The following is a 23,519-nucleotide window of genomic DNA, read 5'->3' on the forward strand; positions in this document are numbered from 1 at the left end:
CATACTTTGCCCTATACATCTCTTCTATCTATCTGTTCCTGAGTTGTGTCCCTTTATAATAAACTGGTAATCTAGTCAGTAAATTGTTTTCCTGAATTTTGTGAGCTGCCCTTGAAAATTATCAAACCCCAGGAGGGGATTGTGGGAACATCTAATCTATAGAGGGTTGGTCAGAAGCACAAGTGACAATTGGACTTGTGATTGGTGTCTGAAGTTGTAGGGCATGGATAGTCTTGTGGGACTAAGCCTTTAACCAACCAGGTTTGTGCTAACCCCAGTATCAGAATTGAATTGAGTTGCACACCCAGCCGGTGGCAGAAAATTGGTCGGTGTGGGAAAAAACCCACACATCTGGCCATGGAAGTGTTGTGAGTATGCGAGTAAAGGAAAACACAGTGTGCTTTTCCAAGACTATTAGCATAAGTTTACTTGTCAGTATATAACAAATATCACGTATGTGGTGCGTGTCATAAGTTTCATTATTAGACATTCTCTTTGCTGGTCGTAATCACTTAGAAGACATAATAAAAAAAGATTTTGTTTACATTATCTATAAAAAATAAAATAAAATAACTGAGACTAATCCTGGATAAGAAATACATAGAATCAGTATGAAGATAAATCACTGGGGCGCCTGGGTAGTTCAGTCGGTTGAGCATCTGACTCTTGATTTTGGCTCAGGTCACAATCTCACAGTTCATGAGATTGAGCCCCACATCAGGCTCTGTGCTGACAGTGCAGAGCCTGCTTGGGATTCTCCCTCTCTCTCTCTCTCCCTCTCCCCCCCCCCCCACTCACTCTCACTCTCTCTGCCCCTCCCCCACTCTCTCTCCTCCTCTCTCAAAATAAACTTGAAAAGAAAAGAAAAGAAAAGAAAAGAAAAGAAAAGAAAAGAAAAGAAAAGAAAAATCACCTGTTTCCTAAGTAGAAAATCTCAGTGCATACAGATTTCCTTTTCCTAGATCAGAATCCTGAATGTTGCAAAAAGATCCATTCTGTCCAGGTACTGGACCTAGCAGGTAGAGCCATTTCAATACTTTCCATGCAAGTGCTTTTGGCAGTTTATGGGAACTGAGAAGACCTGCTTAGAGAGCCAAGAAATACCCCTAGGGTTTCCCATAAAGGCAGGTCATGAGGGAGGGAACAAACATCCAATAGTAGGTGAACCTCCTTCCCCCAGATACTTTTGGTTATGGTTTATGTGACTCCATCTTTCAAGCCCTGGTATGGCCAGAAGCTATAAAGATGGCACATGAATACAGTTTGACCTAGTAAATCTACTATTGGAAATCTATCCTAATGAAACACCCTAAAATGAAAACCAGTGTTTAGGTACAAAGATATTGGTTACAATATCATTTACAATAGAAAAACCTGACAAAAATTCTAATTATTCCATAATTATGATATAGTTCATATTAACCCAAATCAAATGAAATAAGATTCTTGTTTTTCCCTCATTCATCAGATTTATTGGTTACCAAGTTTTTTAATGCTACTTTCTAAATATATCTCAGATGGCAGCTTCTTAAAGATGAAGTTCTAGGGAAATCAGATATTCTAGATGAGACACATGACTGGTTATGTTCTTTACCAAGGCCCTTTTTCTCTGAAGGAATCCAGACAGTTTGCTACCTCCAAAATAAACTAGAAGCTGACTCCAAAGGATAAATTTATATTTTTGAAACAATTACTATGAGTATCATAGCTCAATATGATGCAGTTATATTTTATTGAAATATTTTATTTAAAACAAGGTATCTTAATAAAACATAAGATACTCAAGATGTTGATGACAAGTCTGGAAGTCAGGAGAGGACTGGGTCAGAAATTGGGTTAGCCTGGTGGGCATGGAAAGTATCAAGATCTGTTGACTGAGGAGGTAACTTCTATTTCTGACAGTATAGCTGATTAATTGTCTCACAGTCTTAAATAATTAATATGCTAAATTACAAAAAATTAATAGGTTGCCGAGATGATATTTTTGGTTCTTCAGAACTCACAAATGAAATGAAAGCAGAATTCCTAGAAGCTAAGCAAGTACTCTAACCAGCTTGATGCAGGGGGCAAGAGATAAAACCTAGAGACCAGCTAGGCTAGGGAGTCTAATAGGAGACTCTTAATAGAAATCATTTCAATAAGAAAACTCTAAACAGTGAATTTGACAAACGTTCTTTGGAATAAATCCCAGAAGCAGTATAGCCTTGCAGTTGTGAGCATAGACTCTGTACCCAAACTGCCTGGGTTTAAATCCCAGCTCTCCCACTGACTTTGGGAAAGTCACTTTTCCTCTCTGTGCATCAGTTTCTAAGTCTGTAAAATGAGGAAAATAATAGTACCTATCTCATAGTGTTGTTCAGAGCATTAAATTAGTTAATATACATAAAGTTCTTAGAATGCCTGGTACATAGCAAGAATTATGTAATTGTTAGAAATAAGGTGCTACACAACATGCAGAAGAATGAAACTGAACCACTTCCTTACACCATACACAAAAATAAACTCAAAATAGATGAAAGACCTAAACATGACACAGGAAACCACCAAAACCATAGAGGAGAAAACAGGCAACAACCTTTGACCTCAGCCGCAGCAACTTCTTACTCAATGTGTCTCTGAAGGCAAGGGAAATAAAAGCAAAAATGAACTATTGGAACTTCATAAAGATAAAAAGCTTCTGCACAGTGAAGGAAATAACAAAACTAAAAGGCAACTGACAGAATGGGAGAAGGTATTTGCAAATGACATATTGGATAAAGGGTTAGTATCCAAAATCTATAAAGAACTTACCAAACTCAACACACAAAAAACAAATAATCCAGTGAAGAAATGGGCAGAAGACATGAACAGACACTTTAAAAAAATTTTTTTTAAGTTTATTTATTTGAGAGAGAGAGAGAGAGAACAGGGAGGGGCAGAGAGAGAAAGAGAGAGAGAAAGAGAGAGAGAGAGAGAGAGAGAGAGAGAATCCCAAGCAGGCTCAATGCTGTCGCCACAGAGCCCGACACAGGGCTTGAACTCACAAACAGTGACATTACGACCTGAGCTGAAACCAAGAGTCAGACCCGTAACTGACTGAGCCACCCAGGCACCCCGAATAAACAGTTTTCTAAAGAAGACATCCAGATGGCCAATAGACACATGAAAAGATGCTCAAAATCACTCATCATCAGGGATATACAGATCAAAATCACACTGAGATACCACCTCACACCTGTCAGAGTGGCTAAAATTAATAACTCAGTAAACAATAGATGTTGGCAAGGATGTGGAGAAATGGGAACCGTCTTGCACTGCTGGTGGGAATGCAAACTGGTGCAGCCACTCTGGAAAACAGTGTGGAGGTTGCTCAAAAAATTAAAACTAGAGCTACCCTTTAACCCAGTAATAGCACTACTAGGAATTTATCTAAAGGATACAGGAGTGCTGATCCACAGGGGCACATTTACCCCAATGTTTATAGCAGTGCTTTCAACAATAGCCAAATCATGGAAAGAGCCCAAATTTCCATCAACTGATGAATAGATAAAGAAGATGTGGTTTATATATACAACGGAATACTACTTGGCAATGAAAAAGAATGAAATCCTGCCATTTGCAACAACGTGGATGGAACTGGAGGGTATTATGCTAAGAGAAATAAGTCAGTCAGAGAAAGACAGATATCAAATGTTTTCATTCGTATGTGGAACTTGAGAAACTTAACAGAAGGGGGAAGGGAAGGGGAAAAATAGTTTCAAACAGAGAGTAAGGCAAGCCTGTAAGAGACTCTTAAATACAGAGAACAAACTGAAGGTTGATAGCGGGTGGGGGGAGGGCAGGAGAGAGGGGAAAATGGGTGACAGGCATTGAGGAGGGCAATTGTTGGGAGGAACACTGGGTGTTGTATGTAAATGATGAATCATGGGAATCTACCCCTGAAACCAAGAGCACACTGTATACAATGTATGTTTGCTAACTTGACAATAAATTATATTAAGAAATAAATAACAAATAAAAAGAAATAAGGTGCTACAATCTCAGTGGAAGCATAAATAAGAAATAATCTACCATGGGGATGTGGGCCATGAGAAAATTACCCCTTTTGACATTAAAGTTGGGTAAAGGAAGAAGAGGATATTTCCTGAAAATTCATAACCTGGTGCTTATTCATGCCTGGTGCTCAGGCAAGTGTGAAGTCTGAATTCACGCTGTCTGTGTGTGTGCTCAGAAACACATCAAGCAGAGAATTTAATTTGAAGTGGGGCTGACTCAAAGGTAACAGGTAGAAAGAAATATATATACTTTCTAGAGAATAGAACTTAACTCAAGCTACAACCTAGAAATTTATGGCCAGAAAAATTACCTTTCAAGAAATAAAGTAATTTTCAGGCAAACAAAAACAGTTCATCACTAACAGACTGACACAGAGAATTCTAAAGGATCAAATGTGGACATGAGAAAATGACCACTAATGGAAGATCCGAGACGCAGAAAGGCATGGTGAGTTTGCCTGCATTTCATTAGGGTCTCAAGTGCAAGTGTGCTGGTGGGTACTGTCATAGGAATAAATTATTAATGTGTCATTTGTCACTGGTACCCAAAACGTTATTCAATATTTGCAAAGTATTTTCAGCCCCTTCTACAAAAATACACACAGATCCCAAGTATTATGGTTTAAAAAAATTTTTTTTAATGTTTATTCATTTTTTTGAGAGAGAGACAGAGAATGAGTACAGGAGGGGTAGAGAGAGGGAGACACAGAATCCGAAGCAGGCTCTGAGCTTCTCAGCACAGAGCCTAATGCAGGACTTGAACTCACGAAATGGGAGATCATGACCTGAGCCAAAGTCGGACGCTTAACCAACTAAGCCACCCAGGTTCTCCCCAAGTATTATGGTTTAATAACAGATCCCAAGCATTACGGTTTAATAAAACAATCCCGAAAGTAATGATAAATTTTATCAGAAAAGTCAATATTTGTAGCTGGTAATTCTAGTATGTTTTACTGACAGGCACAGGCAATATTGATACAATAACCTCTAATCTTATACTATAAAACAAAGTTTTTTTTCAATTTAGTAAGGTATAGAGATCTATAGAATGTATAGTAAAAATACAAATCATTTAAAATCTCCTTTATTTTTCCTTTAGGTTATAAAATATCACTATGGTGCTATATATAATTTTGTATTTTGTCTATAATTGTACCTTTACAAATATATTTTCCATAAATTAAGTTTCTTCAGCAACTGTAAATACCATATATATAACAACCATATCATTTTTTAAAAAGACATAGTGAGCCAAGATATAATAAATATATGGGTAAATTTAAATAAAAGCTGACTGATTAAATAAAATAGTAATGATAATGTCTAATTTGTGGGGGAAATTTTAGAACTAAAATACTGGATTTTAGTGGCATATAAATTTGGGATGGTGTTGCTTGCAGTTAAAGTGTTTTATTATCTTTATATTGTTTTAGAAGAGGATAAAGATACTAACTTTAGATTTTGTTTAGTAAAATTAGTATATTTAAAAAAAAGAAAACTAGGATAGCTCTCAAAAAATAGACAAGGAGAGGGAAAAATGGAAAGAAATAAAAGGAAGTTACAGATGAAGTGGGAAACACAGAAATGTATCTGAACACACAAGTAACTATTGTAACAATTGTTGGTTAAACTCTTCTTTTTAAATAATTTTCAGACTGGATAAAATAATAAAAATGCAGCTCTATGCTGCTTATGAAGACATACCTAAAAACAAGAATAAATCATGTTAAGTGAAAGAAGCAAGTCATAGAAAAAAAACTTACAGCATGATTCTACTCATATGAATTTCAAGAACAGGCAAAACTCACCAGTCTTATTTAGGGATCACAAATAAGCGGCAAACTTTTAATAAAAGCAAGGGAATGAGTACCAAGTACTGTGCAATTCAGGACAATAGTTACTCTGGGGAGAGGAAAGAGTGATATGATGGGGGCCACACATGGAGCTCCTAAGGCTCTGGGAATGCTCTATTTCTTAAGTGAAAGATAAAAAGATAAAAATAAAGATTGAGAGGGAATGCAGACCCTTAGGAAGAATATGGAAAATGTAGTCTTGTGACAAAATGTAAAGAAGCAAGAACTCAGCCCCCAGAGCTCCTGACAGCATGGCCCAGGGCAACCAGGTCAGGACGCAGGAGTTCTCAGTGAAAGTACTCGCACAGGAAGTTCCAGTTCATCTGGTCTATTGCTTCCACCATAGCCTCAGGCTGTCTTTACTCTCTAAGACAAACTAGTGACCACTAACCAGGAACACTGGCTATTTGATGACCTCAGGTGCTCTCAGGTGAGGTGAGGAAGCGCTTGTGAGTCACTGTTCTGGGACATCTGTCCCTTGGCTTTATGCTGTGCTAGCTTCCAGAGAACCTTTTAGAATGACACTCCCAAATGGCGGTGGAGGGAATGGGCTGGTTTGCCTTCAGTGGAGCTCTTCCCCTCTTTCCAAGGTCCTTTTTTTTTTTTAAATATAATTTATTGTCAAATTAGTTTCCATACAACACCCAGTGCTCATCCCAACAAGTGGTAAAGTCCTAAAATAATGTAGATTTTTATTTTTCTCTTTCCCAGTCTTGCAGAAGGTGTGATCATAAGATCACACAATCAAATGTTCTCATCTTGACTACTTGACAGACCAACTCTCCCACTGAAAAGAGAGTCTACATTTTGAGATGTCAATATTTTGTCTTTCACCAAAGACAAGTTTCTCAAACACATTAGCTGTCCTAGAACATTTTTTTCTCATACTTCTCACACTCACCTAGTTGACTAAAACATAGATCGTTGAGCTCTACTGTTGATTCCATAGATTAGTGGTTGGGCCTGAGAATCTGCCTTTCTAGCAAGCTCACAGATGCTGCTGATGCTGACTTGTGGATGACACTTAGAGAACCACTGACCTCAAATGTCTTTTATCCTCTCCAGGTATTTCTGAAGATCTCTCCTCCCCATTCTTTGACTGAACCCCACACAGAGAATCCTTCATCTGAGGAGTGCATTTACTGCCTCAGCATCCTCTGCAGAGCAGTCTTCACCTCCTGGTTCTTGAGGCTGTAGATGAGGGGGTTCAGCAACGATGTGATCACACTGTACTGAATGGAGACCACGCGCTCCAACACTGAGCCTGAGGCAGGGCTGATGTACCTGAATAGAGCCGTCCCATAGAACAAGAGCACCACGGTGAGGTGGGAGGAGCAGGTGGAGAAGGCCTTGGCTTGGCCCTCAGAGGAGCGGATGTTCAGAATGGCAGAAATGATTCTGGAGTAAGAGAAGAGGATCAGGGGAAGCGTCAGCAGCCCTAGAAATGCACTGGACCCTGACAGAAGGAACTTGTTGGCAGTGGGATCAGTACATGACAGAGGGAAGAGTGAGGGCAGCTCACAGCAGAAGTGGAAGATGATGTTGGATCCACAGAAATGTAACTTGTGGATGAAAAGATTATTTACCAGTGAGTTCAGAACCCCTATTCCCCATGCTGCGCTGACCATTACCATGCAGAGAGGCCTGTTCATGACCATGGTATAGAGCAGAGGGTGGCAGATGGCAGCATAGCGGTCATAGGCCATGGCAGAGAGCAGACTGGCTTCAGCACACCCACAGAGAAGAAAAAAGAAACTCTGGGTGATACAGCCCCACACAGAGATGCTTTTCTTCTGAGACAGGAAGTTCTGTAGCATTTTGGGCATAGTAACTGAAGAGAAGCAGATATCTAGGAAGGACAGATGTCCAAGGAAAAAATACATGGGGATGTGGAGGTGAGAATCCCCTCTGATCACCAGGATCATCACCAGATTCCCCACCACGGTTAGGAGGTAAATCCCCAGGAACACCACAAACAGCAGAGTCCGGATGCGGCAGTCAGCAGACAGCCCGAGGAGGATGAACTCAGTGAAGAAAGTGAAGTTATCCATGGCTGTTTATAAATTCCAACCCTAAAAAGAAATCAACTGTATTACAGAATCTGAGTAGTCTTTAGTAATCAGACTATCACTCCCACACCCTAAAACTTCGCAGGAAATAGTCCTTTCAGCTTAAAAATAGAAAAGGTAAATAAATTGAGTATTTCCAATTGTGATAGCTATGAGTTGAATTATATCCCCACCCCCCAAATATGTTGGAAGTCCTAACCCCCAGCACCTCACAATGTTACCTTACTTGGAATTAGGATAATTGCAGATGTGGTAAATTAAGATTATCTTATTTTGGAATAGGATGGGCTCTTAATCCAATATGACTGGTGTCCTTATAAGGAAGAGGAGAGTACCATGTGAAAACAGATGCACAGAGGGAAGGCAGCCATGTGACAACACAGGCAGAGATTGGGGTGATACAGTTGCAAGCCAAGGGATCCTAGTAATTAACAGCCACCACCAGAAGCTAGGAAGAGGCAAGGAAGGATTTTTCCATACAAGTTTTAGCAGGGGGGAGTGCTCCTACTTACATCAGCCTCTAGAACTGTGAGACAATACATTTCTGTTGTTTTAAGCCAGTTTCTGGTACTTTGTTACATCAGCCCTAGGCAACTAATAACAGTGACTTTCAGAGTTTCTGCCCTTTGGCCCTCTCATTAATTCTGTCAGTGAATATAGCAAACATCTTTGGAACCTAAATCAAACTACACACTTTGACCCTTAAGAGTATAGTTATGAGAACAAACAAATGTGAGGCATCAAGTGAAACTGTTTCAGAAAACAGACAATTGAGTTGCAAGCGTTTTTATATTTAGGTTTGGGTCCTAAAGCCAAGGACTAGAGAACTCACCCTCTCATTGTCTGAATTTTGGGTAAAGATATGAAGAAAGGACTTGGAAAATGTTACTACAGATTGCACAGGGCTTCCCAAACATTTCAAGATCCTTCAAGAGTAACCTGTCACTCTAAGTTCATACTGCAAAACTGGAGAAATGTGTGTGGGAAAGGGTGGATGTGCCACAGACAAGCTTGCTCCGTTCTCAGGCCCACGAGATCAGGTTCTCATTGCATCTCTAGCAGTGAGATGAAGGCCCACCGAGATGAGGGGACTTGCTCTGCACCACACAGCTGATCAGCAGAACAGCTAGGAATGAACCAGAACACTCTGCTCTCAGTCCAGTGCTCCTCCTACCACAACACAGCCAGCAGAGGGATGACATATTTTTTGAGCCGTTTAAGGTATGCTTAGAGGACTACATAGCTATGTCTTAAATATAGCACTGTGTTTAGAATTAAAAAGCTGGACCTAAGAACTGAAAGCTGTATGAACTTAAACCTTCTGAAGGACAATTTTTCACATCTTTAAAATGGAACAATTATATCTGTTTCATGTGTTTGACATGAACTTATTTAAGAAGACTTTTAAGTGGTTGAAGACAAATTTCTGGAGAAACTGTTCTGGGAGCTTTCATGGAAAGGAACTGACCACTAAAAGAGGGAATAGGAAGAAAGTAAGAAGGGTGAGCTGTTGGGGGTGCCTGGGGGGCTCAGTCAGTTAAGTGTCTGACTTTAGATCAGGTCATGATTTCACGGTTTATGAGTTCAAGCCCCCACATTGGGCTCTGCACTGACAGTACGGATCCTGCTTGGGATTCTCTCTCTCTCCTCTCTCTGCCCCTCCCCGACTTGTACTTTCTCTCTCTCTCAAAATAAATAAATAAACAAACTTAAAAAAAAAAAAAAAGAAGGGTGAGCTGTGCCCTTATGTGGGAATATTTGTGGTTAGTGGCATTGCCTTTTAAGATCAAGAAGACTTCCTTTCTCATTCCTAGTTCTGACAATTACAGCAAAGGCATCATTGGGGGAAATCTCCACCTCTGAAATTTGCTAAGAGATTGAACTCCCAGTCTGTTCTCTCTGCAGATTATTCTTGTTTGTAGACAAGGAATACAACTTAATGATCTCTTGCTATCCCTAAAGCCATAAGACCTTAGAACACTTAGTGAAAGTCAGGCAACAGGGAATGAGAAGGACTCCTGTTTCCTTTACTCCTCCTATGGCATATATTTGAGACAATGCCGTCCTGACAACTCCTTCATGCCAAAAGAAGACATGCTTTAGTGTCAGGGACCAGGGACATGAGCAGAAGAGATAGAGAGATCCCAGATGGACAGAAGTGCACACAGATGAACATCTCATGAGATTCTACTCCCAGGGGGAGAAACTGGTCTACTTATTTACTTTAGGCAATGTATTTCTCTTATGCTTGATTTTACTTCTTTTTCAATACCATGAGGAATCTGGGTCAGACCCAGATTCTTCCTAGTTATGCAAACCCATGAAAATTGGACATTTTTCACTCCTATTGCTGAGCTGGATTGTTCTAAATCTGGCTCCTATTTGGGATTCTGAACCAGATTGCCTGTCTCCCCCCACCCACCACCACCACAGTTGGGCAAGTGGGATGAGACAGTGCTCTAGCTAGGCCTTGGGGAAAGTCAATTTTATATCCTGACATTTTCTAGGATCAGAGCCTGTGGGGTCAGCTCTAGCTAATGCCCAAAGGGCTTGCATTCTCGGCACTGGGACTTTCTGGGCCTTGCTAAAAGTCATTAACTCTTGTCAGTCTTCCTCTAGTAACCTACCTGAATCCTGAGAAGAGCTCCTGACCAGTTTGTACGAGTCTTATATTTCTCAAGCCCTATTCTCTTTGGCCATCTCTTTGCCAAGATAACCCTGGGAGATGAGCATGAGGAAAGACCTCAGGGAGCCTGGGACTGCTCACTGCACATGGGGGATGCTGCAGCATCAGAGTCATTTGAGATCTGGTGCTAACTTTGAAGGCTGGCTGTGATTTGGAAGTGGGGATGCAGAAACATTTCTAGGCAGAGCATAAGGCATGATGCAGAATCTGACAAATAAAGCTCAGTTTAGGGTTTCTCAACCTCAGCCACGAGTATGTACATTGAGAGGCACTGGTGTGTCTGCTAGCATGGGCGTGTGCACGCACACACACACGTGCACACACACACACACACACACTCATGTATAAAGTCTAACATTCTCCTTTTTCTTTTGGATTTACTCTAAATTCTATTGTCTTCAGGTGTGCTATGTTTCTTCCCTCACATTCGCCTCACATGGCCTTGTAAGAGCAATTAGAGGTATGAGGCAGGAACTCTTTCATTTTCTTGATTTCCCACTTACACATGTGTTTCTCTGCCCTTTCTTTAGTAGAGGTATCTGCCTTGAATCTAAGGCTAACACCTGTATGTGTATTTTAACTCCCATTCCATCCTGAGCCTCTGGGTCCTTTTCCTTCAGCCATGCCAATTGTCTGTTTTTATCATCAGTTTCTTTCTGTTATTCATTTGTACTAAGAATATAAACAAATTAAAATATTTCTTATATTTACAAGTATCCAGTTGACCCCATTTTTCACTGGGGCAGGGGGTGAACTGATTTTACATTGCATTACTCTACTTCTCTCACAGCTACATTTACTGAAAGCCTAACTTCACTATATTACCTGCCAAGCTTTTTCACTTTTAACACCACAACACTCTGGATTCTGCATCCACCATTCCTTTTCTTTCATGGTGCTAGTGACTTCTACAACCAGTATGAATTTTTCCCCTGATACTGGAATGTAAGAAACATCACATTTTAGTCCTCATTTTCTAGGGTTGACCAGACATTAAATTTCTGAACCCTGCATAGTTAAGAAAAAGTTGGGGAGAGGGAGGTGATTATTCTTTTTCAGCCATAATGAAAATAGCCCTTTATCCACGCTTAACTTCGGAAGGAGTCTAGAATTCTTCCCCAGTAGGATAAGATTAGGAGGAGTAGTGATTTCCTTTAATGAAGGACACCTTTCTCATAAGCTGTAGGACACCAATTGGTAATGGATGACTAGAAGTACTTACATTGCATACACATAGCATAAAAATGTAAATATGAGTTAACTTCGTTTAGGGATCAGGTTTAGAAGTATTACATATAGCATTACTATTTACATTTATGTTTATTAATACATAAACTACCTTTTTATAAAAATAAATTTGATATGGCTATATTAAATTTAGTATTGCCAGGTTAAAAAGCATGAAGGGGAGTGACCGCAATTACAGTTTGGAGCAGGTTTAAGAAGGATCTTATATGCAAGAGGTTGACAAACTATGGTTCATAGGTCAAATTCAGCTTACCTGTCTGTTTGTATTAAGTAAAGTTTTATTGGAATAGCCACACTAATTCATTTACTTTAGGCCATGGCTGCTTTCACATATGGCAGAGTTGAGTGGTTACAGCAGACGCTATACATATGACCCACAAAGCCTAAAATGTTTGCTACCCTGCCCTTTAAACAGAAGTTTGCTTACCCCTGCTATATGACATGCTAAGGAACTCAGAGTTTATCCTGAGTCATTACTGAACCATTGGATAGATGGGAAGAAATTGAGTGGGAGCAAACATATCACTAAAATGACTATTGTAGAGCCTGGGAGATAAAGGATCCTGCTCCTGGACAAGTGAAGAATGGTTCCATCATTTTTTAAGTATTCACCTGATAATCCTACCCTATCTGCTGGGTTATTGTTTTCTGTAATTTAATATATTAAAAATACACTGGAAATAGCTATTTTAATAATCAATAATTAAATTACAAACAGTTATTTTTCTTATCAGGGTTTTCCCCTTACATTCTAGTCCTTCCCTCTGGGATCACTTTATTTCTTGTGGAAGTATTCTTTTAGTAAATGTAGTCATGTGTAATAAATTCCCTTAGTCTTTGCACGCTTGAAAGTATCTTTAGTTTTTCCCCATTTAAAAAGATATTTTAATACATATCCATGGTACAAAAAGTAAGTTTCTCCAATCCCTATTCCTCAATTAATCCCTTTCTTAGATGCAAGAACTGTTTACCATTTTACTTGTATAAACTTCCAGAGATAGTCTATAAGTATAACCACATCTGTGTATATAGTATATTCACACATAAATGATAGTATAGTTTATATCCCATTTTGCAACTTTCTTTTTTTACTTATCAATTTATTTTAAAGACCATTCCATATTGACATATATAGGCTGCCTCATTTTTATTTTTATCTTTTTAAGGACTCAGAGGTCATAGTTCATGTTTCCAAAAGAAAACAATTTCTCAGAGAGATATCAGAGATATTTTACAAGGACATCGAAGACTGTGGTTTGTAGGATTCTCTTAATGGAGGACCATGTTTTCTTCACAGAGAATGTTGGCTTTTTTTTTTTTAACTGATGTGTAGCTGACACTCATTGTTACATTAGTTTCAGATGTCAGAGCTGTTTCCTTTTTTTAAGTGGCTGTCTAGTGGTCCCTTGTATGGGAGTACTACTATATTTATTTAACATGTACTTTATAAACGGCAATAGCCAAGATTTCATCATTCTTCCATTCATTCACCAAATATCTTGAGCATCTACTATGGCCAAGAAACTCTTCCAAGATGCTCAGGAAGACATTAGTGAACAAATGGAGCTCCCTGCCTGCATAGGGAAATATAACGATTATCCTTGTATATGTTTCCTTTTGCACACTTGTAAGAATATTGGTAAGATTAATTCCTAAGAAAAGATATACTTGAAAAGATCAAAACATTTTTTATAGAGATATCCAGATTTCTCTTCATGAAAGCTGTACTAATTTTAAAAGCTCATTAGCAGGGCACCTGGGTGGCCTATTTGGTTAAGTGTCCCACTCTTGATTTTGGCTCAAGTAGTGATCTCATGGTTTGTGAGTTCGAGCCCTGAGTCGGGCTCTGGGCTGACAGTTCAGAGCCTGCTTAGGATTCTCTCTCTTCATCTCTCTGCCCCTCCCCTGCTCATGCTCTCTCTCTCAAAATAAATAAATAAAACTTAAAAAAAAGTTCATGGCAATGTATGATAGTGCGTATTTCCCATACTTTTGCCAACAGTGTCTTATCAAACCTTTTGATCTTTGCCAAGCTAATAGTTTTTAAAAATCTCATTGTAGTCTTATTTTGCTTTTATCTCTATTCTAGGTGAATTTAAACATACTTTCATATGTTTAAGAGCCCATATATTTTCTATTTGGTGAACTCTCTGCTCATGTAATTTGCCCAGTTTTATTCCGGGCAAATTGATTTTTCATTGATTCATCGCTACTTACCATATTTTAAAGAATTGAGTGATACAAGTTGCAATTATTTTCTAGTTTTATTGTTGTCTTTTTGATTTGTTTAAAATATTTCTTCTTGAAATATTTTCCTAGTTTTTTTGTTGTCTTTTCATTTTGTTTAAAGTGTTTCTTCTTTGAATAACTTTTAAAATTTTGATACAGTTCAATTTATTAATCTTTTACTATATAGTTTCAACTATTTTGGTCATACTTACAAAGACATTTTTCTTATAACATATTTAGACATTCTTCCACATTTTTGTAGTTTCATTATTTTTCTTCAATTCATTTGGAATTTATTTGGTTATAAGACAGGAATCCAGTTTCATTTTTCACACAGAGCTACCAGTTATCCCATGTCTTGTAATGAATGATCCACCTTCAGTCTATTGATCTGAATTAGCATCTTTTACATATTCTAAATTGTATATTTTTGGGTTCTTTTATGGACGATTCTGTATATTCATGCATATGTTTGAATTATTGAATCCTTATAATGCGATTTCATATTCTAAAGGACTATTTCCCCACTGCACTTTTTTTCCTGGAAATTTGCTGAGTATTCTTGCTTTTTTTTTTCTCCCTTTGAATTCTAGAAAGATATCATTCAATTCTAAAAGAAGCTTGTTGCCATTTTTATTGAGACTATGTTAAATCTATAGGCTTTTTAGATAGATATGAGATCTTCATTATAACTGAGTTCTACCACTCAATAATAAGATATACTTGTTCGTTTGTTTAATCTTCTTTTGGGTCCCTTGATTGAACCTTAAGGTTTTCTTCTAATAGTTCTTGCACATTTTAAATAAGTTTATTCCTAGGTATTTTGTATTTTTTATTGCTACTATAACATTAATTTCTTCCATTATGTCTTCTAATTAGTTGTTGTCGAAGATGTAAAGACTACTGATTTCTGTTTATTAACTTTATATCCAGTCGCTTTATAAATTCTTTTATCATTTGTAACAGTTCTGAGTATAGATCTCCCAAATTTTCCAGGTAAACAATCATATCCTTTGTAAAAATCCTAATGTTACTCTCTTTACAGTTCGTATTCTTCATTTCTTACTTAGTTGTATTCACTAATGCCTCCAGAGATATTCCATGAATATTTAATATTATATGCACTTACATAGTAGTGATTATAAGGAACTCCTTTTTCTGATTCATGGAAATGTTCTTAGTGTTATGCCATTAAGCATAATGTCGGCTTTGGAGATACGTACCTAAACACATGTATATTATTTATTTACATATATTCATATGTTTATATATAGCATATTAAGGAATTTTATCCATATTTATCATATCAATAAGTGTAAACAAGACAAACTCATTTATTAAAATTAAAATGCCCATTTTAGGTTATAAGCCAAATGTAAATATAGTATAGACAAGAAACAAATAGAATGATTCCAAAATGAAAGAACAAGAATAAAGTTATATCAGATAAACAGAAATAAACAGAAGGTACATGGTTAAGATCTTAGTAATAGATAAATTTTAATTATTGGTAAAAATATTACTCATGTCAAAGAAGAATATTTTATAATAAATGACTATTCTTCATGATAAAGAACTAATAATTGTGAATAGCTCTGTTTCCAAAAAAATTAGCCTCCAAAATGATCAGAAATGCCAGAAATATCTGAACCAAACTAATAAAAGAAGACCTTAATTCAACTCTTTAGTTCATCCTAGACCCAGAGGGGGGAAAAATGAGGATGTAGATGATGTTAGTAATAAAATTTAGTTATCTATAACTTTATAACTCATAGAAAATTTTTAAATGGATGATATATTTTATTTGGCTAGAAAGAAAACCTTAATAAATTTTCTCAAATAGAAAAATATAGATAACATTTTACTAAATGTAATGAAACTATAAATTAATTACAAACTTGTAAACTATCCTTGCCATCTGGAACATCTCTTATAAGAAAAAAGGAAATCAAAACTAAAATTTGATATCTAGCAAATCTTTTGAAAAGCACAACATATCAACTATGGTGGAATATTAATAAGCAGAAATAGGAAGAAATGGGGCAGCTGGATGGCTCAGTTGGTTAAACTCCTGACTCTTGATTTTGGCTCAAGTCATGATCTTATGGTTTGTGAGATTAAGCTCCTCATTGGACTGTGGGCTCTGGCTGCTGGCACAGAGCCAGATTCTCTCTGGGATTCTCTCTCTCTGCCTCTACCCCACTCATGCACTCTCTCTTCTTCTCTGTCTCATAAATTGAGGAAAGTAAAAGGAAAGAGCCAATAAAAATACAAGCTGAAATAAATTAATTAGAAGAAGCATCTGAATTAATAAATCCAAGAGTCTGTCTTATGATATTAATTAACTCATTAAAAAAAGAGGAAGGAAAAAAAATCACCGAAATGATAAATAATAATGTATAAATAACCATAGATACAGAGAAAACAGAAACCATAACCAACTAGTTATAAAATATAAGAAAAAGTAATTAAAGTTTCCTCTCCCCAATGCCCTCTTTTCTCTCCCATTGCCAATAGCAATAAGCCAAGGATATTTCACTGTGATTTCTACCAAACATTCAAAGAAATGATAGCCCTGATACTCTAAAAATTGTTCCATGGAATAGAAAAAGAAGCAAGCTTCCAAGTTCTTTTTGTTAAGCAAGTATAATATTAATACTAAAGCTCCATGAAACAGACTATAGGATGGGGCGCCTGGGTGGCGCAGTCGGTTAAGCGTCCGACTTCAGCCAGGTCACGATCTCGTGGTCTGTGGGTTCGAGCCCTGCGTCAGGCTCTGGGCTGATGGCTCAGAGCCTGGAGCCTGTTTCCGATTCTGTGTCTCCCTCTCTCTCTGCCCCTCCCCCGTTCATGCTCTGTCTCTCTCTGTCCCAAAAATAAATAAATGTTGAAAAAAAAATTTTTTTAAAAATAAAAAATAAAAAAAATAAAGTGTGGTTCAAGTCCAACATGTCTTTATTGTTCTTTTTTCTGGATGATATATCCACCAATGAAATTGGGATATTGAAATCCTCTACTATTATTTTATTGTTGTCCACTTCTCCCTTCAAATCTTTCAATATTTGCTTAAAATATTTAGGTGTTTCAATGTTGGATGCATATACTTGCCTGGTTGCCCTGGCCAGATCCTCCACGACAATGCTGAATAAATGTGGCAAGAATGGACATCCTTCTCTTGTTCCTTATTTTAAGGATAAAGTATTTAATCTTTTACCATTGAGTTTAATGTTACCTAAGGGTTTTCCCTAGATGACTGCAGTTTTCTTGTGATGTCTTTATCTGGTTTTGGTATAAAGGTAATAGTGGCCTAATAGAATGAGATGGGAAGTGTTACCTCTTGTTCTGCTTCTTGGAAGAATCTGTGAAGAATTAGTATTAATTACTGGGCAGGCTATGTTAGCCCCACTTCAAAGTATGACATTTTTATGGACTCTTGAATTCTACAAGTGTTCAATGTGGTTTTCCACTCTGGATGGTCACTAACTAAGTATTCTCAGTCATGTGAAATCTCTTGGAATTGTTCTCACAGCTTCTCACAGTAGTGGTGCTTACTTGGCCTATTTGAGTTTCACTTAATGATTCACAGACAGCATAACATTAAACATAGGCTAATGGGGTTCTATACTCAAATTTCTGAAATTTTTTATCTAAGTATCTCTTCTTTCTAGCACTCTTCCCCACAAGTCCCTCTTTCTTTCTCTTCTTGAACTCAATCTGTGTCTCCTAACTCAACAACACTGTCATTTTCTGCTTGTTTTCTCCCCTCCTGCATCATGATCTATAAAGTGCCTCCAGTGAGAAAGGCAGGACTCACCTTATCTGTTTCCTGTCTTTCAGGATTCAAAATCCTGAGCTGCCTGTTTTCTAGTGGGGGCAAACAGGACCTTTTCCAGATATTTTGCTCATTTTTCTAGTTATTTATGAGTAGAAGGACAAATCTGGCACCAGTTATCCATATGGCTAGACATGGAAATACCATCAAATAGTTTTGAATGTCTCCTGTGGGCTAGATATTGTTTTAGGTGCATAAAATACAGATAAAGTCTCTGTTTTCAAGGTGCTTATATTATTTTGGGGAGGACCAAGTGTAAATACAAATATACATAAATACTGTTAGCTGGTGATAAACAGTAGAATGGAGAAGGTAGAATATTTAATATAGGGTAGTCAGGAAATAATTCCATGAGGAGAATACTCTTAGGGAAAACCTAAAGGGAAGGAACAAGGCATGTGAATATACAGAGAAAAATATGTCAGTAGAGGAAACAGCAAATGCAAAACTCTTGAGTGGGGAGAAATCTGGAGCCTTTGAGAAACAGTAATAAGGCCAGTGTGGTTGGAGTATAGTAAAAAAGGAAGAAACAAGAGAAGTGAGGTCACCGAGCCCACAAAAGACAAATTTTGTGGGCCTTGTAGATCAAGGAAGTTTGGACTTTCAATGTGATAGGAAACTATAGATTTTTCTTTTCTACCTCTTTAGGGGAGTGATATAATCTGTTTTGTAACTTTTCTAAAAAGTTCATCAGTCTGTTTTTTTTTTTTTCCTGTTTGTTTGTAGCTTTTTTTTTTTTTTTTTTTTCAACGTTTATTTATTTTTGGGACAGAGAGAGACAGAGCATGAACGGGGGAGGGGCAGAGAGAGAGGGAGACACAGAATCGGAAACAGGCTCCAGGCTCTGAGCCATCAGCCCAGAGCCCGACGCGGGGCTCGAACTCACGGACCGCGAGATCGTGGCCTGGCTGAAGTCGGACGCCCAACCGACTGCGCCACCCAGGCGCCCCTTGTTTGTAGCTTTAAGAGACAATAATAGAAGCAGCGAAATCAGTTGGGAAGCTATTGCCTTTTTCCCTAGCTGGGCTAATATTCAGCCAGTATTCATGGCAGACAAGAAAATCATAATCCATTTTTATCTGTTGGGAATCTATTTTGATTGCTCTGTACTCATGCCTTACTGGTTACTAAATATTTTGAATACCAGCCCTGAGTCCAGGTGGGAGAAAATAATGGCTTGAACTAGACTGGTGGAGGTGAAGGTGATGAGAAGTGTCCAGATTCAGGATAAATTTGAAGACAGAGCAACTGGGATTTATGTATTGAATATATGCTGGGAGAAAGAGAAAAAAGGAATCAAAAGATGACTCTCAGGTTTTGGATGAATTATGGTGCCATTAACTTATATAATGACTTCAATTTGAACATGTTACATTTGCGATACCTGTTAGATATCCAAGAGATGTCAAGTAGGTAATTAAATACATGAGTTTGGAACTTGCAGGAGAGGTCCAGGGTGGAGATACATATTTGGTATGCATAGGAGCAGAGGCAACATTTAAAGTCAGGGATTGGATGGGATAACCAGTGGAAGAGGGTACATATAATTGGGAAGATATGTTGGGAGAATTTCATAGAATTGTCTATTGGTATTGGACAGATGAGTCTGTTTCTTAAAGTTGTGAATGAATTTATAATTTGGGAATCTTAAGATTATAGATGAGGGTTTTAAACCTAGGAGCAGATGAAATACTTTTCACATTTCCTCCCTATCCTTACATAAATCAGAAGAACCATTCAAAAGTTATGTTTCAGATCCTCTTTACTAACTCTAGTTGGAAACCTACTATTGAGAATTCATCCATATAGTTTATTTGGCTCTTGACACTATTTTAACTCAATGTCTTTCCTTTGTTTCTCATTCATTTCTGTGTCTAGCCCTGCCTCCCTGAACTGAACAAGGGTCAGAGCTGTGATTGTTTGGATGGGGCAAGAGAAATTCCAGAAGGATTAAATGTAAAAAAAAAAAAAAAAAAAAAAAAAAAAAAAAAAAAAAAGGCACACAAAAAACTAGAAGAAAATTTTTGGACACAGACGGTAAAGGATTTTGTAAGCTTAAAAGCAGAGAAAATTACACAAAAAGAAAAAGAAATAGATATGGCTACATAACACAGTTTAAAAAATAAAAACAATAGAAGTAAAATGGTAAACTTTGGAAAAGTTTGCAACAACTTATAGCGAAAGATTAATATCCTTCTAATTTAAACACATCATTCAAATAAAAAATAATACTATGAATGAAGTAACAAACAGGAAAATGGTATGCTAATGATAAAAGAAGAAATACCAACGTTTAATATTTGAGAAATGTTAAATGTTATTTATGATAAAAAATAAATGCAAATACATGAAAGAAGTAGCATTTGATGCATATAAAATTGATAAAGATTAAAACATGATTTAAAAATGATTCTCAGGCCTGGCAAATAAGCATTGCCGGACCCTCTAATATTCTGTTGGTTTGACTATAAATTAATGCAAAAACTTATGCAAGCATATGGGCAATATAAATCAAGAACATAAAATACTTATAGCACTAAGATAGGTGTGGAAATGCAAGTGAGAAAATGAGGGATTGCAGTTTAAGTGTAAGCCACGCTTTCACCAACACAATTCATACATATAGTATGCATATGTGAGGCAAGTAGGGAAGTCCACTAGGGATCTTATTGCGTAAGAGTCTGCAGTAAGAATTGAAAATAAAGGAGCAGGTGGCAAGCACACATGTAAGCATGTGCCAATAACTGTCTCAGTCTCCTAAGGGAGGGGAGATTGATTATATAGATTGGTCCTTGGATCCATCTGTCAAAGATGCAGATGAGGAAGGGAATGGTTACATGATATAGATGACAGACTATTTACATAGTTTATGTGACTTCATTCATATCCTTTATTAGGGTGTGGTCTGGGTAAGGATTCTGGGTATAGTTATGCCCCTATACTATATATAAATATGTCCACTTTGGAAAGTTTCTCTTAAAAATGTTTTAAAAGTTGGGGTGTGGGAGCATAATGATGTCATTATGAACTGTTTCTTTAAAAGTCATTAAATTGGGCACCTGGGTGGCTCAGTCAGTTAAGCATCCAACTCTTGGTTTTGGTTCAGGTCATGATCTCATGGTTCATGAGTTCAAGCCCCACATTAGGCCCTACGCTGACAGAAGCGCAAAGCCTTCTTGGGATTTTCTCTCTCTCCCTCTTTCCCCCTCTCCTGTTCACGTTCTCTCTCTCTCTTGAAATAAATAAACTTTAAAAAGTCATTCAATCATGTTAATTCTATTCCTACCATATCTCAAATTTAGATCACTTAAGGAGAACCAGATGCACCACATGAGGTACATGATTTACTACACTCCATACTAAAATCCCTTTTTCCAAAGCATAAGAGACTCTTAAAAACTGAGAACAAACTGAGGGTTGATGGGGGGTGGGAGGGAGGGGAGGGTGGGTGATGGCTATTGAAGAGGGCACCTTTTGGGATGAGCACTGGGTGTTGTATGGAAACCAATTTGACAATAAATTTCAAAAAAAAATCCCTTTTTCCTTGACAAAATCAGATGATGTCAATACTTAGAACTGATGCAAGGGTAATTATTATTGTATAAAACCATTATCCATATTTTAGCAATACACTTCAAAATGAAGTATATTTTTTCTGAAAACTGATTTTTATATATTTACATCCCTACAAATTATAAAATACCTTTCTTGTCCATCCATTCCCCTAATTTCATAGAGTTTATTACATATTTAAGATTAAAAGTTCATAATTAAAATATTAAATGAACCAATGATATTTATTATTTTGATTTGTAAGAAATTAAGAAAATTCCAAAGAAAAAACCTTACTTTTGGTTAATGCTTATAAGGGTATAAACACAGTGATTCATATTAACATTTTCATTAAAGGAGATCATATGAGACAGCCTACACTTTGGGTTTTGAGTTTATTGTCTCCTCACTCCATGAATCTTATTTGTTTATTTAGCTATTTAAATTTTAGTTAACATACAGTGCAATTTTGGTTTCAGGAATAGAATTCAGTGATTCATTACTTACATACAACATCCAGTGCTCATCACAACAAGCGCCCTCCTTAGTACCCATCACCAATCTAGCCTATCTCCCACCCGCTTCCCTCTATCAACCCATAGTTTGTTCTCTGTCATTAAGAGTCTCTTGTGGTTTATTCCCCTCTCTTCTCTTCTTCCCCTACTTCCCATGTGTTCATCTGGGTTTTTTTCTTATATTCCACATATGAGTGAGATCATATGGCATTTGTCTTTCTCTGATTGACTTATTTTGCTTAACATAACATATTCTAGCTCTATCCACACCATTGCAAATGGCAAGATTTCATTCTTTTTTCTTTTCTAATGTTTATCTTTAAGAGAGAGAGAGAGAGCAAGCAGGAGAGGGGCAGAGAGAGAGAGGGAGACACAGAATCCGAAGCAGGCTCCAGGCTCTGAGCTGTCAGCAAGCGGGGTTCAAACTCACAATCTGCAAGATCATGCATGACCTGAGCTGAAGTCAGATGCTTAACCGACTGAGCCACTCAGGCGTCCCAAGATTTCATTCTTTTCAATGGCTGACTAATATTCCATTGTGTGTATGTATATACATATATGTGTATATATATATATATACACATCTTCTTTATCCATTCTTCAGTAGATGGACATGTGGGCTCTCTCCATAGTTTGGCTATTGTTAATAATGCTGCTATAAACATTGGGGTGCATGTGCCCCTTTGAATCTGTATTTTTGTATCCTTTGGGTATACAAAGTAGGGCAATTCCTGGATCATACAATAGTTCTATTTTCAGGTTTTTGAGAAACCCCCATACTCTTCTCCAGAGTGGCTGCTCCAGTTTGCATTCCCACCAAAAGTGCAAGAGGAACGGTTCCCCTTTCTTCACCTCCTCCCAACACTGTTGTTTCATGTGTTGTTAATTTTAGCCATTCTGACAGGTGTGAGGTCATATCTCATCGTGGTTTTGATTTGTATTTCCCTGACAATGAATGTTATGAGCATCTTTTCATGTGTATGTTAGCCATCTGGATGTCTTCTTTCAAAAAATGTCTACTCATGTCTTCTGCCCATTTCTTAACTGGGTTGTTTGTTTTATGGGTGTTAAGTGTGATAAATTCTTTATAGATTTTGGATACTAACCCTTGATCTGATCTGCCATTTGCAAATATTTTCTCCATTCTATAGGTTGCCTTTTCATTTTGTTGATTGTTTCCTTTGCTGTGCAAAAGCTTTTTACCTTCATGAAGTCCCGATAGTTCATGTTTGATTTTCTTTTCCTTGCATTCAATGACATGTCTAGTAAGAAGTTGCTCCAATTGAGGTCAAAGAGATTGCTTCCTGTGTTCTCCTCTAGGATTTTGATGGTTTCCTGTCTTACATTTATTTTTTAATCCATTTTGAATTTATTTTTGTGTATGGTGTTAGAAAGTGGTCCAGGTTCATTCTTCTGCATGTTGCCATCCAGTTTTCCCAGCATCATTTGTTGAAGAGACTGTCTTTTTTCCATTGGATATTCTTTCCTGCTTTGTTGAAGT

General features: G+C 37.4%; 1 protein-coding gene across 1 annotated transcript; it reads right to left on the bottom strand.

The window, feature by feature from the left end:
• Positions 1 to 6,963: 6,963 nt before the first annotated feature.
• Positions 6,964 to 9,290, bottom strand: LOC123590598 (olfactory receptor 8S1-like). Its single transcript, XM_045463892.1, has one exon. It carries the CDS (start codon positions 7,936 to 7,938, stop codon positions 7,027 to 7,029), a length of 912 nt encoding a protein of 303 aa, XP_045319848.1. The 5' UTR covers positions 7,939 to 9,290; the 3' UTR covers positions 6,964 to 7,026.
• Positions 9,291 to 23,519: the final 14,229 nt, after the last annotated feature.

This window comes from Leopardus geoffroyi, chromosome B4 (assembly GCF_018350155.1).
Source record: "Leopardus geoffroyi isolate Oge1 chromosome B4, O.geoffroyi_Oge1_pat1.0, whole genome shotgun sequence".
Taxonomy (NCBI): Eukaryota; Metazoa; Chordata; class Mammalia; order Carnivora; family Felidae; genus Leopardus; species Leopardus geoffroyi.

Excerpts from the sequence above, each read along its gene's own strand:
- LOC123590598 (XM_045463892.1), bottom strand. The coding sequence starts at position 7,938 with ATGGATAACTTCACTTTCTTCACTGAGTTCATCCTCCTCGGGCTGTCT.